At 46.9% G+C, this 15,677-nt stretch overlaps 1 protein-coding gene across 1 annotated transcript; it reads right to left on the bottom strand.

Moving 5' to 3' along the window:
• Positions 1-636: 636 nt before the first annotated feature.
• On the bottom strand, positions 637-1,969 carry LOC139839127 (uncharacterized). The gene is made up of 3 exons (XM_071829173.1): positions 1,709-1,969; positions 1,409-1,609; positions 637-1,333 (listed from the first exon to the last, which is right to left on the bottom strand). The coding sequence occupies exons 1-3, from the start codon at positions 1,967-1,969 to the stop codon at positions 698-700; spliced, it is 1,098 nt and encodes a 365-aa protein (XP_071685274.1). The 3' UTR covers positions 637-697.
• Between the last annotated feature and the right edge of the window lie 13,708 nt (positions 1,970-15,677).

The following is a 15,677-nucleotide window of genomic DNA, read 5'->3' as shown; positions in this document are numbered from 1 at the left end:
AATTTGTGAATTCTTTTGACAAATCTCAGACGGTATTTTGGCTGGTATTTACCAAAACCAGCTATACCCGTGCTCACTAGATTTTTTTCCTACCGAGGGAAAGTACTATTGGTATCACTAGAAATTTTAATCCATACAAATCTAACACTATCAATTTTGTACTTTACAATCAAGATTTTATTTCTCCAATCTTCCGGTTAAAGTTCATTTTGAAATAGGCATGAGAAAGTGTGTGCTTATTTGTTTTGTAAAATAAATTTTAATAATAACTAAATAAAACACAACATGAGAGACTACTTTCTGAACGCGGATTCCTACGGGGCCTTAGGGCATCTCCAACCGGGCGACCCAAACGGACGCGCTGGGCCGTCCGTTTTGGGCCGTTTGCGTACCCGAGCGGACGCGCGGACGGAGCCCCGCGTCCGCGCGTCCGTTTGGGTCGCAGGCTGCGCCCAACGCAGCGGCCACCCATTTGGCCATTTGGCCTATTTCTTTGGAAAATAGGTCCTCTGGCCACAGATCCTTATAAACAATGTCTAACAAATATAGAATAATATCTCGTAAACATAGAAGAATATATAATAAACATAAAATATTATCAAATAGCATAAAATATTATCAAATGTACCATGATAAATCAAATAAAATGTGCCATAGTTTGAGAAAAATATAAAAATTACAATTGAGATTGTCTAACTCAATTTGGGCGCTCGAGGATCTCCTTCTGTCTCTTCTCGAACCAAGCTCTCTTTGCCTCGCTCATGTTGGTCAAGTCGGCGTTCATGATGAGGTTGTCCTCGGCTTGGCGTTTGAGCTCAACTTCCTTCGCCTTCAGCTCCACCTCTTTGGCCCTTGCCATTGCTATGAGCTCAAGTTCTCTCTCTTTGAGCTCAAGTTCTTTAGCTTTGGTCTTGGCCTTGACCTCTTCAATCTCAAGCTTCTTCTGCTGGACATCAAAGAATTTCTTCCTGTCCTCTTCTTTCTCCCGGCGCCTCCTCTCATCCCTCTTGTCCGTGGACACCTCTCTGTCCGCATGCATCTCCTTCAAAGTGCCGTACAATAGCATGGACGAAGCATCACGCTTCATGTCGGCTTTGGTTGACTTGTGGCCGCGTGGACGACTTGCACGAGAAGCGGAGCTACCGCAAGGCTGCCCACCATCAAGGTCAATGACAGTGGCATCTTTGGCGGGATTGTTGCCAGTCAAGGTCGCCATGTACCCCTCGTACCCCTCCTGGAACTTGGGGGTGCCGTGGAGTTCCTTCCAACAATGAGGGAAGGCAAAGGTCTTCTCTCCATTGTTGACTTTGTAGAATTCCAAAGCTCGCCACACCTAGAGCAAAGTGAGACAACAACGATAAACAGATGTGCAAACATCGGATGAATAAGTTGAGGTTAAGAATCATACCAAGTCCTTCACACCCATGCCACTAACGGGGAGCCGCTTCGCGTGATCATACGCCGCCTGGAACTTGTTGCATTCCGTTTGAATTGCTCCCCACCTCTTTTGGAGCGATATTTCGCTGCGGTCGCTCTCAAATGGCTCCTGTCCATATTTGCGATGTTCATGGAAGTATTCATAGATCCGGCGCTGCATCGCGGTCCCCTTCTGCTCGGCACCCGTCAACACATCTTGCCCGATGGTCAACCATCCATCGACGAGCACCTTGTCCTCCTTCTCCGTGTAGTTGCCGGTTCGTTTGCTTACCCGGCGGGCTCGAGCTTGTGCAGCTGCGGCTTGTGTGAGGGCCTCACCGAACAACGGCTCCTCCGCGATGTTTATGCTGCCGGGACCGGCAGTTGTGCCCTCCTGTGTGTCAATGGGAGGTGCCTGGGGAGCCTGCTGTGTCGAAGGATATGGCAGGGTCGTCGGCATTGTCTGCGCGAAAGACGGAGGGGCCTGCACGGTGGACGGTGACTGCGCGCGCGCGGCCGACATATCGTCGAACAGGTTGCGTGCACCGGCCATCGCAGCTGCTTCCAGGTTCTTCGGGCCTTTGGAGTTCGCCGGCGCACGGTTCAGGTCAATGGACGAAGGTGACGGCCCCGTCATGGACTCGCCCACCTCCGGTGACCCATCCCGTGACTGGTACGCCTGCCGCCCTGAATGCGCCCCCATTTCGTGCCCAAACGGGGCAGTCGGTGGGGCAGTTGACCTTGGAGGAAGGGGCCGGGTCACGGACGAGGCCGAGCTCCCCCCCGAGGCCGCGCCGGTGCCGGGGATGATCATGTGCTGGCCGAGCGCTGCGTGGCCGTAAAAGAGCATGGCCTGCGCCTGCTGCTCTTGAAGGAGAGTGGTCTTCGCGAGCGTTTGGAGTTCGAGGAGCTGCTCCGCTGCCCGCACCCGCTCCTCCTCGGCGGCGGCGGCCTTCTTCCGCAGATCACACGCCCTGCGCCGCTCCCCCCGCTTCTTGCTCTCCATCGCCCTCTGCTCCGCGGTGAGGTCGGGCTTCGCCTTCTTCGTCGGCGGCCCGGGCTCCACGACCACCGGAGCGTCCAGTTCAGGAGCCGCCTCCACGGCAGGAGCGGCAACGGCCGCGGGCAGTGCGTCCTCTCGGATGGTGGCGGTGGTGGCGGTGGCGGCGGCAGTCGCTTCGTCGGCCATCTCTAGGTTTTGGGAGTACAGTGGAGTGTTTCTGTTTTGGGAGGCAGACAGGCGGGCCAGGGGCGGACAAGGGGAGGACGCGAGCGACCAGCCTTTCGCGTCCGCGGGCACGCAAACTCGTCCAAGATTTGGGCCGGGTTTGGGTCGTCCCGGACGCCGCGGCCATCCGTTTTAGGGATGGGTCCGCGCGCTGGGCCGCGTTTTTGTCCGTTTCGACCCATCCGGACGCGCGGGCGCGGAATGGGTCGCCCGGTTGGAGATGCCCTTATGGCGCCAGGATCCAAACGTCCGCCGTCCAATATCGCTGGAGATGCTCACATTCGTTGACCGCTGTACGCTAGTGGCAGTGTATTTGTACCGGGTGATACTATCTTGTCACGTATTCACACTATTTGGTGTACCTTTTGAGCCCCACAGTTTGTACAACAGCATGCAAAGATGGTACCGGGTGTACTTCAGTCCCTGGCAAAACCGCAAAAGTACACAGCCCTGTCGTGTAGTACACAGGCGGACCTCGTCTGTACCTGGTTAATGCAGTTAGGTTGGTAACTGGTTTTGAATTTCCAATTTGATGCATCTTGATTTCGAAAAAATTGTCTGAACGAAAAATGTTCGTCTCCTTTCTCTGAACGTAATATGTATAAAAATCGCCGGCCATCTATAAAGTTCTTTGAAAACACATGAAGAGTATCCATTAGATAATTGCTAGAGTTCACTACACGTGTTAGAGCATCTTCCACATGCGTGCTATATCAGGCGCTATATATTTGGATTTAGGGCATCTCCAGCGGCGCGACGCAAACAGTCACGTCTGCTGGGTCGAAAAAAGCGTCTGGTACCACCTCCAGCGGAGCGACGCAAAGTGATCGGACCTGGTCCAAATATGCGCCTCGGATGCGTCTCTGCGGACGCTGCGCGGACGCGCAAAGTGTCCGCTCGCGTCTGGCCGATGTTTCGTCTGGCCCGCCTGCAGTGACCCAGCGTCGATGCATCTTCTCCGCCAGTACTGGCGCCGAGGCGTCACTTCTGCAGTCAGCGGCCGCGTAAATAGCGATGCCTCGTGTGGCGCGCGGCCGTCGCCTACTTCTGCACACGAAGTAATGGCGATGCCACGCGTGCCGCGGTCGTCGCCCTGCCTCCGATCTATATAAACAGGGGCCCGAGCATCTCATCTCCTCCCCACAAAACCCTAGCCGCCGCACTCCACCGTAGCGCCGCTGCCGCTCAGACTCCACTGGAGCCACCATGAGCAGCGCCGGCCGTGGCCAGGCTGTCGCGCCTCCAACTCCCCCGGCCTCGAGCTCCGACGAGGAGTTCGACTCTGACGACAGCACCAACCTCCTCGACCCGGTCAGGGACGCCGAGGCCCTGGCTGAAGCCGAGGCCCTTCTCAACTTTATTTGCTTTCAAATCTGTTGCAAATCTAAAAATGGGTCACCCCGGTGGGAGCACACCCAGACGCAAACGGACGCGCGGACAAAAATATATCCGCGGGGCGACGCAAACGGACGCTCACGACCACTTTTGGGCGTCCGAAATAAGTCGCCCCGTTGGACATGCCCTTACACCGCGCGCTACGCGGATGAAGCACGCGGTGACAACTTTTGCAGATGCGCTAAATCGCCGCGTCAAAATGCAGCGCTGAATTCGTCTTTTTGCAGATGCGCTAAAATGCCGCGGCAAAAACAACATTTTCACATAATTGCATACGTAAATAGATCAAACAAAATTTAAAAATAAATTGGAAATATAAATATATTGCAAAGTTCAACCCATATTTGCTACAACCATATTTATTAAAAACTAGACTACACTACTTGGAATTCTCGTTAGGAAGCAATCCCAGGAGTGGGTTTATTATTCAACCGACCCATGAATTAATACATAGTTGATAAACAATCTCGGTCATCGTTGTAGTAGATTTCATCCATAAGGTCCTCTAGAAGCCAACTAAAAGATCTGTGCGCTTTGGTGTGAGTATCCACCGCTGTCGTGTCCCGCATGGTGTGATCCGCAAGTGTGTGTATCCCACATTTGACTAGTAAGTTTCGGTAGTCGCATGACAAGCTATCCGTACCCGTTCTCGTTACGAACCAATCCTAGGAGTCGGTTTATTTTTGAACCAACCCTTGGATATATAGTTGATAAACAACCCCGGTCATAGTTATAGTAGATTTCAACCATAAGGTCCTCCATAGGCTACCTAAAAGATCTGTGCGCTTTGGTATGAGTATCCACCGTTGTCGTGTCCCGCATGGTGTGATCCGCAAGGGTGTGTACCCCACATTTGACTAGTAAAGTTCTGTAGTCGCAGGACAAGCTATCCATACACATTCTCGTTAGGAACCTATCCTAGGAGTGGGTTTAGTATTGAACCGACCCTTGGATACATAGTTCATAAACAACCCCGGTCATAGTTATAGTAGATTTCATCCATAAGGTCCTCTAGAAGACAACTAAAAGATCCGTTCGCTTTGGTGTGAGTATCCACCGTTGTCGTGTACCGCGTGATGTGATCTGGAAGACCGTGTATCCCACATTTAACTACTAAAGTTATGTAGTCGCATGACAAGATATCCGTACCCACTAGTAGGGGAATGCTTATAGGTGGAGCTTAGTTCTGTGGCGCACCACCAAAAATGCGCCACAGAAAGCTTTTTTGTGGCGCACCAGAAAGGATGCTTTTTGTGGCGTACTACTAGACCGTACGCCACAGAAATTATGTGGGGCCCACATCCTGCCACCACCAATAATTAGTGTAGTTATTTCTGTGGCGCACAGGGCGTGCCGCGCCACCGAAATAAGTGTTTCTGTGGCGCACATGTTCTGGTGCGCCACAGAAATAATTGATTCTGTGGCGCACTTGTGGTGGTGTGATACGTCTCAAACGTATCTATAATTTCTTATGTTCCATGCTACTTTTATGACAATACTCACATGTTTTATACATACTTTACATCATTATTATGCAGTTTCCGGCACTAACCTATTAACGAGATGCCGAAGCGCCAGTTGCTGTTTTCTGCTATTTTTGGTTTCAGAAATCCTACAAAGGAAATATTCTCGGAATTGGACGAAATCAACGCCCAGTGTCTTATTTTTCCACGGAGCTTCCAGAAGACCGAAGAGCATACGAAGTGGGGCCACGAGGTGGCCAGACCATAGGGCGGCGCGGCCTGGTAGGGGCCCGCACCGGCCTATTGATGTCTACGGGTGCTTCTATTCTTGTAGATAGTGTTGGGCCTCCAAGAGCAGAGGTTTGTAGAACAGTAGCAAGTTTCCCTTAAGTGGATCACCCAAGGTTTATCGAACTCAGGGAGGAAGAGGTCAAAGATATCCCTCTCAAGCAACCCTGCAATCACAAAGCAAGAAGTCTCTTGTGTCCCCAACACACCTAATACACTTGTCAGATGTATAGGTGCACCAGTTCGGCGAAGAGATAGTGAAATACAAGTGGTATGAATGAATATGAGCAGTAGTAACGGCGCCAGAAAAGTGCTTGCTGGCGTGCAGTTGATGGTAGTAATATTGCAGGAAGTAAAGATGCAGTAAAACAGTAAACAAGCGATGATTGCAGTATTTGGAAACAAGACCTAGGGATCATACTTTCACTAGTGGACACTCTCAACATTGATCACATAATAAATAAGTTCTCTTCCTTTGTGCTACATATACTCTTGTTTGATAATGAACACCATTCGTTGTGTAGGGCTACAAGAGCACCTCAATGCCGGAGTTAACAAGCTCCACAACATTCGACATTCATATTTAAGTAACCTTTAGAGCATAATAGATCTTTGCAACTTAAACCGAGTACTAACATAGCATACACACTGTCACCTTTACACTATGAAGGGGGAATAAATCACATCAATACTATCATAGTAATAATTAACTCCATAACCTACAAGAGATTATGATCATAACCTACGCCAAGTACTACACGATGCACACACTGTCACCATTACACCGTGCAGGAGGAATAGACTACTTTAATAACATCACAAGAGTAGCACATAGACTAATAGTGATACAAAGCTCATCATATGGATCTCAATCGTGCAAAGCAATTCATGAGATCATTGTATTGGGGTACATGAGAGAGAGATTAACCACATAGCTACCGGTACAGCCCTTAGCCTCGAGGAAGAACTACTCCCTCCTCATGGGAGACAGCAGCGGTGATGAAGATGGGGGTGGTGTCGATGGAGGAGCCTTCCGGGGGCACTTCCCCGTCCCGGCGGCGTGCCGGAACAGAGACTCCTGTCCCCCAGATCTTGGCTTCGCGATGGCGGCGGCTCTGGAAGGTTTCTCGTACCGTGGCTTTTCCGTATCGAGGTTTGAGGTCGAGGAGGCTTAAATAGGCGAAGAGGCGGAGTCGGAGGGCTGACGAGGCGACGACACAGTAGGGGGGCGCGGCCCAGGCCCTAGCCGCGCCGCCCTATCATCTGGTGGCCCTGTGGCCCTCCTCTGCTGGCTCTCGGGTGTTCTGGAAGCTTCGTGGAAAACTAGGATGCTGGGCATTGATTTCGTCCGATTCCGAGAATATTTCCTTACTAGGATTTCTGAAACCAAAAACAGCAGAAAACAGCAACTAGCCCTTCGGCATCTCGTCAATAGGTTAGTTCCGGAAAACGCATCAAAACGATATAAAGTGTGAACAAAACATGTAGGTATTGTCATAAAACAAGCATGGAACATAAGAAATTATAGATACGTTTGAGACGTATCAAGCATCCCCAAGCTTAGTTCCTACTCGCCCTCGAGTAGGTAAACGATAACAAGAATAATTTCTTAAGTGACATGCTACCAACATAAGCTTAATCAACAATATTGTAAAGCATATGAGATGAATGCAGCGATTCAAAGCAATGATGAAGACAATGAATAAACAACTGAACCATATAGCAAAGACTTTTCATGAATAGTACTTTCAAGACAAGCATCAATAAGACTTGCATAACAGTTAACTCATAAAGCAATAGATTCAAAGTAGAAGGTATTGAAGCAACACAAAGGATGATTAAGTTTCAGCAATTGCTTTCAACTTGTAACATGTATATCTCATGGATAGTTGTCAACACAAAGTAATATAACAAGTGCAATAGGTAAACATGTAAGAATCAATGCACACAGTTGACACAAGTGTTTGCTTCTAAGATAGAAAGAAGTAGGTAAACTGACTCAACATAAAGTAAAAGAAAGGCCCTTCGCAGAGGGAAGCAGGGATTAAATCATGTGCTAGAGCTTTTTAAGTTTTGAAATCATATAGAGAGCATACAAATAAAGTTTTGAGAGGTGTTTGTTGTTGTCAACGAATGGTACTGGGCACTCTAACTACCTCATCAACCAGACTTTCAAGAGTGGCTCCCATGAAGGACGTTATCTCTACCAGCAAGGTAGATCATCCCTCTTCTCTTTTGTTTACACATGTATTTTAGTTTTATTATTTATATATGACACTCCTCCCAACCTTTTGCTTACACAAGCCATGGCTAACCGAATCCTCGGGTGCCTTCCAACATTCACATACCATGGAGGAGTGTCTATTTGCAAAATTAAGTTGCTTACTGATAAATCAGAGCAAAACATGTGAAGAGAATTATTAATGAAGGTTGATTAATTGGGGGCTGGGAACCCCGCGCCAGCTCTTTTTGCAAAATTATTGGATAAGCGGATGAAGCCACTAGTCCATTGTGAAAGTCTGTCAAAAGTAAATGACAAGATCGAAAGATAAAACACCACATACTTCCTCATGAGCTATAAAACATTGACACAAATAAGAGATAATAGCTTTTGAATTGTTTAAAGGTAGCACATGAAGTATTTGCTTGGAATGGCAGAGAAATACCATGTAGTAGGTAGGTATGGTGGACACAAATGGCATAGTTTTTGGCTCAAGGATTTGGATGCATGAGAAGAATTCCTCTCAATACAAGGCTAGGCTAGCAAGGTTGTTTGAAGCAAACTCAAGTATAAACCGGTGCAGCAAGACTCACATATGAACATATTGTAAGCATTATAAGACTTTACATCGTCTTCCTTGTTGTTCAAACACCTTAACCAGAAAATATCTAGACTCTAGAGAAACTAATCATGCAAACCAAATTTTAACAAGCTCTATGTAATTCTTCATTAATGGGTACAAAGTACATGATGCAAGAGCTTAAACATGATCTATATGAGCACAACAATTGCCAAGTATCAAATTATTCAAGACATTATACCAATTACCACATGCAGCATTTTCTGTTTCCAACCATATAACAATGAACGAAGCAGTTTCAACCTTCGCCATGAACATTAAGAGTAAAGCTAAGAACACATGTGTTCATACGCAACAGCGGAGCGTGTCTCTCTCCCACACAAGCATGAATTTATTCAAACAAAACAAAAATAAGCAGACGCTCCAAGTAAAGCACATAAGATGTGACCAAATAAAAATATAGTTTCAAGAGAAGAAACCTGATAAGTTGTCGATGAAGAAGGGGATGCCTTGGGCATCCCCAAGCTTAGACGCTTGAGTCTTCTTGAAATATGCAGGGATGAACCACGGGGGCATCCCCAAGCTTAGACTTTTCACTCTTCTTGATCATAGTATATCATCCTCCTCTCTTGATCCTTGAAAACTTCCTCCACACCAAACTCAAAACAACTCATTAGAGGGTTAGTGCATAATCAAAAACTCACATGTTCAGAGGTGAAACAATCATTCTTAACACTTCTGGATATTTCCCAAAGCTACTGGAAGTCAATGTAACAAAGAAATCCATCCAACACAGCAAAAGAGGCAATGCGAAATAAAAGGCAGAATCTATCAAAACAGAACAGTCCGTAAAGACGAATTTTCCAGGGGCACTTAACTTGCTCATATGAAAATGCTCAAATTGAATGAAAGTTGCGTACATATCTGGGGATCACGCACCTAAATTGGCAGATTTTTCTGAGTTACCTACAGAAAACCCTGCCCAAATTCGTGACAGACAGAAATCTGTTTCTGCGCAGTAATCCAAATCTAGTATCAACATTACTATCAAAGACTTTACTTGGCACAACAATGCAATAAAATAAAGATAAGGAGAGGTTGCTACAGTAGTAACAACTTCCAAGACTCAAAAAACAGTAGCAAAATAAAAACATGGGTTATCTCCCAAGAAGTGCTTTCTTTATAGCCATTAAGATGGGCTCAGTAATTTTAATGATGCTCGCGCAAGAAATAAGAGTTGAAGCAAAAGAGAGCATCAAGAAGCAAATTCAAAATACATTTAAGTCTAACATGCTTCCTATGCATAGGAATCTTGTAAATAAACAAGTTCATGAGGAGCAAAGTAACAAGCATAGGAAGATAAAACCAGTGTAACTTCAAAAATTTCAGCATATAGAGAGGTGTTTTAGTAACATGAAAATTTCTACAACCATATTTTCCTCTCTCATAATAACTTTCAGAGGCATCATGAACAAACTCAACAATATAAGTATCACATAAAGCATTCTTATTCTCATGCATAAAAGTATCATTACTCTCCACATAAGCATAATCAATTTTATTTGTTGCAGTGGGAGCAAATTCAACAAAGTAGCTATCATTATTATTCTCATCAAGTGTAGGAGGCATAGTATAATCATAATAAACTTTATCCTCCATAGTAGGCGGCACCAAAAGACAACTATCATTATAATCATCATATATGGGAGGCATATCATAATCAACATAAACTTTCTCCTCAATACCCAGAGGGCTAAAGAGATCATTTTCATCAAAACCGACCTCCCCAAGCTTAAATTCTTCCATAGCATTAGCAACAATGGTGTTCAAAGCATTCATACTAATAACATTCCCATTAGCATGCATAAGTTCCATGGGTTTTTTAATTTTCTCTTCAAACACATCATGTCCTAATTCAAGATAAAGTTCATAAAGATCTCTCATTTTGTTGTTGTCTTCCATTAAGCCTTACTAGTGTAAAACAAGAGACAAAAAGATGCAATTGCAGGATCTAAAGGAAATAGCTTCGAGCACACACACAACGGCAACAGAAAAGTACTTAGTTACCTGGGACCGAAGTATGAATGCCTTTTACCTTTCCTCCCCGGCAACGGCGCTAGAAAAGTGCTTGATGTCTACGGGTGCTTCTATTCTTGTAGACAGTGTTGGGCCTCCAAGAGCAGAGGTTTGTAGAACAACAGCAAGTTTCCCTTAAGTGGATCACCCAAGGTTTATCGAACTCAGGGAGGAAGAGGTCAAAGATATCCCTCTCAAGCAACCCTGCAATCACAAAGCAAGAAGTCTCTTGTGTCCCCAACACACCTAATACACTTGTCAGATGTATAGGTGCACTAGTTCGGCGAAGAGATAGTGAAATACAAGTGGTATGGATGAATATGAGCAGTAGTAACGGCGCCAGAAAAGTGCTTGCTGGCGTGCAGTTGATGGTAGTAATATTGCAGGAAGTAAAGATGCAAAGAAACGATAAACAAGCGATGATTGCAGTATTTGGAAACAAGGCCTAGGGATCATACTTTGACTAGTGGACACTCTCAACATTGATCACATAATAAATAAGTTCTCTTCCTTTGTGCTACATATACTCTTGTTTGATAATGAACACCATTCATTGTGTAGGGCTACAAGAGCACCTCAATGCCGGAGTTAACAAGCTCCACAACATTCGACATTCATATTTAAGTAACCTTTAGAGCATAATAGATCTTTGCAACTTAAACCGAGTACTAACATAGCATACACACTGTCACCTTTACACTATGAAGGGGGAATAAATCACATCAATACTATCATAGTAATAATTAACTCCATAACCTACAAGAGATTATGATCATAACCTACGCCAAGTACTACACGATGCACACACTGTCACCATTACACCGTGCAGGAGGAATAGACTACTTTAATAACATCACAAGAGTAGCACATAGACTAATAGTGATACAAAGCTCATCATATGGATCTCAATCGTGCAAAGCAATTCATGAGATCATTGTATTGGGGTACATGAGAGAGAGATTAACCACATAGCTACCGGTACAGCCCTTAGCCTCGAGGAAGAACTACTCCCTCCTCATGGGAGATAGCAGCGGTGATGAAGATGGCGGTGGTGTCGATGGAGGAGCCTTCCGGGGGCACTTCCCCGTCCCGGCGGCGTGCCGGAACAGAGACTCCTGTCCCCCAGATCTTGGCTTCGCGATGGCGGTGGCTCTGGAAGGTTTCTCGTACCGTGGCTTTTCCGTATCGAGGTTTTAGGTCGAGGAAGCTTAAATAGGCGAAGAGGCGGAGTTGGAGGGCTGACGAGGCGACGACACAGTAGGGGGGCGCGGCCCAGGCCCTGGCCACGCCGCCCTATCATCTGGTGGCCCTGTGGCCCTCCTCTGCTGGCTCTCGGGTGTTCTGGAAGCTTCGTGGAAAAATAGGATGCTGGGCATTGATTTCGTCCGATTCCGAGAATATTTCCTTACTAGGATTTCTGAAACCAAAAATAGCAGAAAACAGCAACTGGCCCTTCGGCATCTCGTCAATAGGTTAGTTCCGGAAAACGTATCAAAACGATATAAAGTGTGAACAAAACATGTAGGTATTGTCATAAAACAAGCATGGAACATAAGAAATTATAGATACATTTGAGACGTATCACCTATGGTGTGGGCCCCTCGTCAGCCCTCCGACTCTGCCCTTCCGCCTACTTAAACTCTCCATCGCGAAAACCCTATTACCGAGAGCCACGATACGGAAATACTTCCAGAGACGCCGCCGCCGCCAATCCCATCTCGGGGGATTCAGGAGATCGCCTCCGGCACCCTGCAGGAGAGGGGAATCATCACCGGAGGGCTCTACATCACCGTGCCCGCCTCCGGATTGATGCGTGAGTAGTTCATCCTTGGACTATGGATCCATAGCAGTAGCTAGATGGTTGTCTTCTCCTCATTGTGCTATCATGTTAGATCTTGTGAGCTGCCTATCATGATCAAGATCATCTATTTGTAAGGCTACATGTTGTGTTTGTTGGGATCCGATGAATATTGAATACTATGTCAAGTTGATTATCAATCTATCATATATATGTTGTTTATGTTCTTGCATGCTCTTCGTTGCCAGTAGAGGCTCTGGCCAAGTTGATACTTGTGACTCCAAGAGGGAGTATTTATGCTCGATAGTGGGTTCATGCCTCCATTGAATCTGGGACAGTGACAGAAAGTTCTAAGGTTGTGGATGTGCTGTTGCCACTAGGGATAAAACATCAATGCTTTGTCTAAGGATATTTGTGTTGATTACATTACGCACCAAACTTAATGCAATTGTTTGTTGTTTGCAACTTAATACTGGAAGGGGTGCGGATGCTAACCCGAAGGTGGACTTTTTAGGCATAGATGCATGCTGGATAGTGGTCTATGTACTTTGTCGTAATGCCCTGATTAAATCTCATAGTAATCATCATGATATGTATGCATCTCTATTTGTCAATTGCCCAACTGTAATTTGTTCACCCAACATGCTATTTATCTTATGGGAGAGACACCACTAGTGAACTGTCGACCCCGGTCCATTCTTTTACATCTGAATACAATCTACTGCAATCATTGTTTTCTACTGTTCTTCGCAAACAAACATCATCTTCCACACTATACATTTAATCCTTTGTTTACAGCAGGCCGGTGAGATTGACAACCTCACTGTTACGTTGGGGCAAAGTATTTTGATTGTGTTGTGCAGGTTCCACGTTGGTGCCGGAATCTCTGGTGTTGCACCGCACAACACTCCGTCACCAACAACCTTCACGTGGCCCTTGACTCGTATTGGTTCGATAACCTTGGTTTCTTTCTGAGGGAAAACTTACTGCTGTGTGCATCACACCTTCCTCTTGGGGTTCCCAACGGACGTGTGCATCACGCGCCATCATGGTACGCCACAGAAATAGCGCCTTTTATATTATACCGTACCCCCTCCCCCGCCCGTACTTCTTCTTCCTCCTCCACCCCTCTTCCTCTCCCTACCGCCGCGCGCCGCCGCCTTCCATGGTGAGCGTCGCCGTCGCCGCTGCCTTCCTCCGCGAGGGCCGCATGCCGCCACGCTCCACCCATCCCCGCCACCAGCAGCACAAGCCGCTGCGGTGTGGAGGAGGAGGGGCCGCCGCATCAAGGAGGAGGGGCCGGCTCCGCGTCAAGGAGGAGGAGCTGCCGCGTCTGATGGGGTTTGTAGCATAGAAAACAAAAAATTTCCTACCGCAAGACGAATAAATACAAGATCTAATCTATGGAACACCCAAGATCTAATCTACAAGATCGAAGCAACGAGATTGATATGAGACTAACCCTCGAAGATTTCCAAAGGCTACGAGATTAGATCTCGTTGTTGGCACTAGTAGGAAAACCCTTATAGGCGGAGCTTATTTCTGTGGCGCACCACTAAAAATGCGCCACAGAATATTATTTTGTGGCGCACCATTCTGGGTGCGCCACAGAAATAGCTTAATTTTGTGGCGCACGCTTGGGTAGTGCGCCACAGAAACTATGTGGGGCCCACATCCTGCCACCACCATTTATTACTGTAGGTATTTCTGTGGCGCACATGTCGTGCTGCGCCACAGAAATAACTTTTTCTGTGGCGCACTGGCTTTGGTGCGCCACAGAAGTAGTTGATTTTGTGGCGCACCTTCTCCGGTGCGCCACAGAATTAAGGGACTTATAACATCTCGCCCGTGCCCTCCCCCGCCTGTTCACCTCTCCCCTCCCGAGCCCCTCCCCTCTCCCCTCTCCCCTCTCCTCCGTGGTCGCCTGGATCCGCCACCGCCGCCTTCCTCCGTGGTCGCCTGTAGGATTCCTCCCCTCTCCCCTCTCCCCTCTCCTCCGTGGTCGCCTGGATCCGCCGCCGCCGCCTTCCTCCGTGGTCGCCTGGATCCTCCATGGTCGTCGCCGCCACCGTCGCCGCCGCCTTCCTCCGCGAGGGGCGCATGCCGCCGCGGTCCTCCCATCCCCGCCACCTGCAGCACAAGCTGCCCCTACGGCGAGGAGGGGCCGCCGCGAGGAGGGGCCGCCGTCGCGGCAAGGTGGAGGATCCGCCGCCTCCTCCTCCTCCTCCACCCCTGTCGTCATCTTCAAGCTCGTCCTCCACCCCTGGCATCGGTGCTCTCTCTCCCCTCCCCTCCTCTCCCTCTTAATTCCTCCTCCGCTACCCCTATGGCTTGTGTTTGCAAGCTCTGGTGATCATTTGATCACCAATTGGTTGATAATTACTTACTACTTTCTCTATCTATGCATGTTGCTTGATATACTGTGTTGTTTCTTGATTTGTATAGCTTCTCACCATGTACTGGTGGTTGCTTATGCTTTGAAAAGCATATGAATGGATGCATGATGCTTGCCAAGCATCCCTGTTGCCTAGCAGTTGACTAATTAATTTATCTGTGAAACTTTATCTTGTTAATGTAGATAATTGAGATGAACTACTTTGCAGTAATGATTCTATTACTGTATTTACTTAAGCTAGATGGATGCCAACTATTGTTGGGGACCCTAGCTTCATTTTGAATCCTGTTGGGTAATGATAAGTGTGTAGGCTTGGTGGTTTGGATGGTTTGGTGGTTGAATTGGCCTTTGCAGTCATGAACTGCTGGCTTGGTAAATCACCTGGGATGGTTTCCTTCCTAGTTCCATTTGGAAGATGCTACTATTCAATTGGTTGGCATAACCATGGTGACTTGAGTTGGTCAAATTCCTGGTCCTTGCCATTTGTACCAGGCTTCACTTGGTCTATGATTAAATGATGACCAAACATTGTTATTCCACCCTATGTGCTTGTGTTTGACATGGCTGTTGCTATGTCTCTGTACATATTTACTTGATGGATTCTTGTGAGCTTATGGTATGCTAAAATAGAGATATCCACAGTAGGGGATCATGTAAATGAATGCCACTGTGGTATCCTTTGAAGAAAATGGGAAGTTTCTGATGGTTTAAAAGACTAGGTGATGCTAGGTTATTAAGTTGGTCATGTCAAGGTTGGTTTTATCTGGTTAACTTGGATAGGCTATGTGTTCTTGCTTACTTATGCATATCCATCTCT

The sequence above is a fragment of the Lolium perenne genome, chromosome 4, assembly GCF_019359855.2.
Source record: "Lolium perenne isolate Kyuss_39 chromosome 4, Kyuss_2.0, whole genome shotgun sequence".
Lineage (NCBI taxonomy): Eukaryota > Viridiplantae > Streptophyta > Magnoliopsida > Poales > Poaceae > Lolium > Lolium perenne.
Note: the sequence above shows the minus strand (reverse complement) of the source record. Positions and strands in the feature narration are given on the sequence as shown.

Bases quoted from the DNA above. Each gene is read 5' to 3' on its own strand.
- LOC139839127 (XM_071829173.1), bottom strand. From the start codon at position 1,969: ATGGCCGGTGCACGCAACCTGTTCGACGATATGTCGGCCGCGCGCGCG. The intron at 1,610-1,708 runs GTAAGCAAACGA...GGTGCCGAGCAG, and splicing joins CACAAGCTCGAGCCCGCCGG to AAGGGGACCGCGATGCAGCG. The intron at 1,334-1,408 runs GTATGATTCTTA...ACTTTGCTCTAG, and splicing joins GCATGGGTGTGAAGGACTTG to GTGTGGCGAGCTTTGGAATT.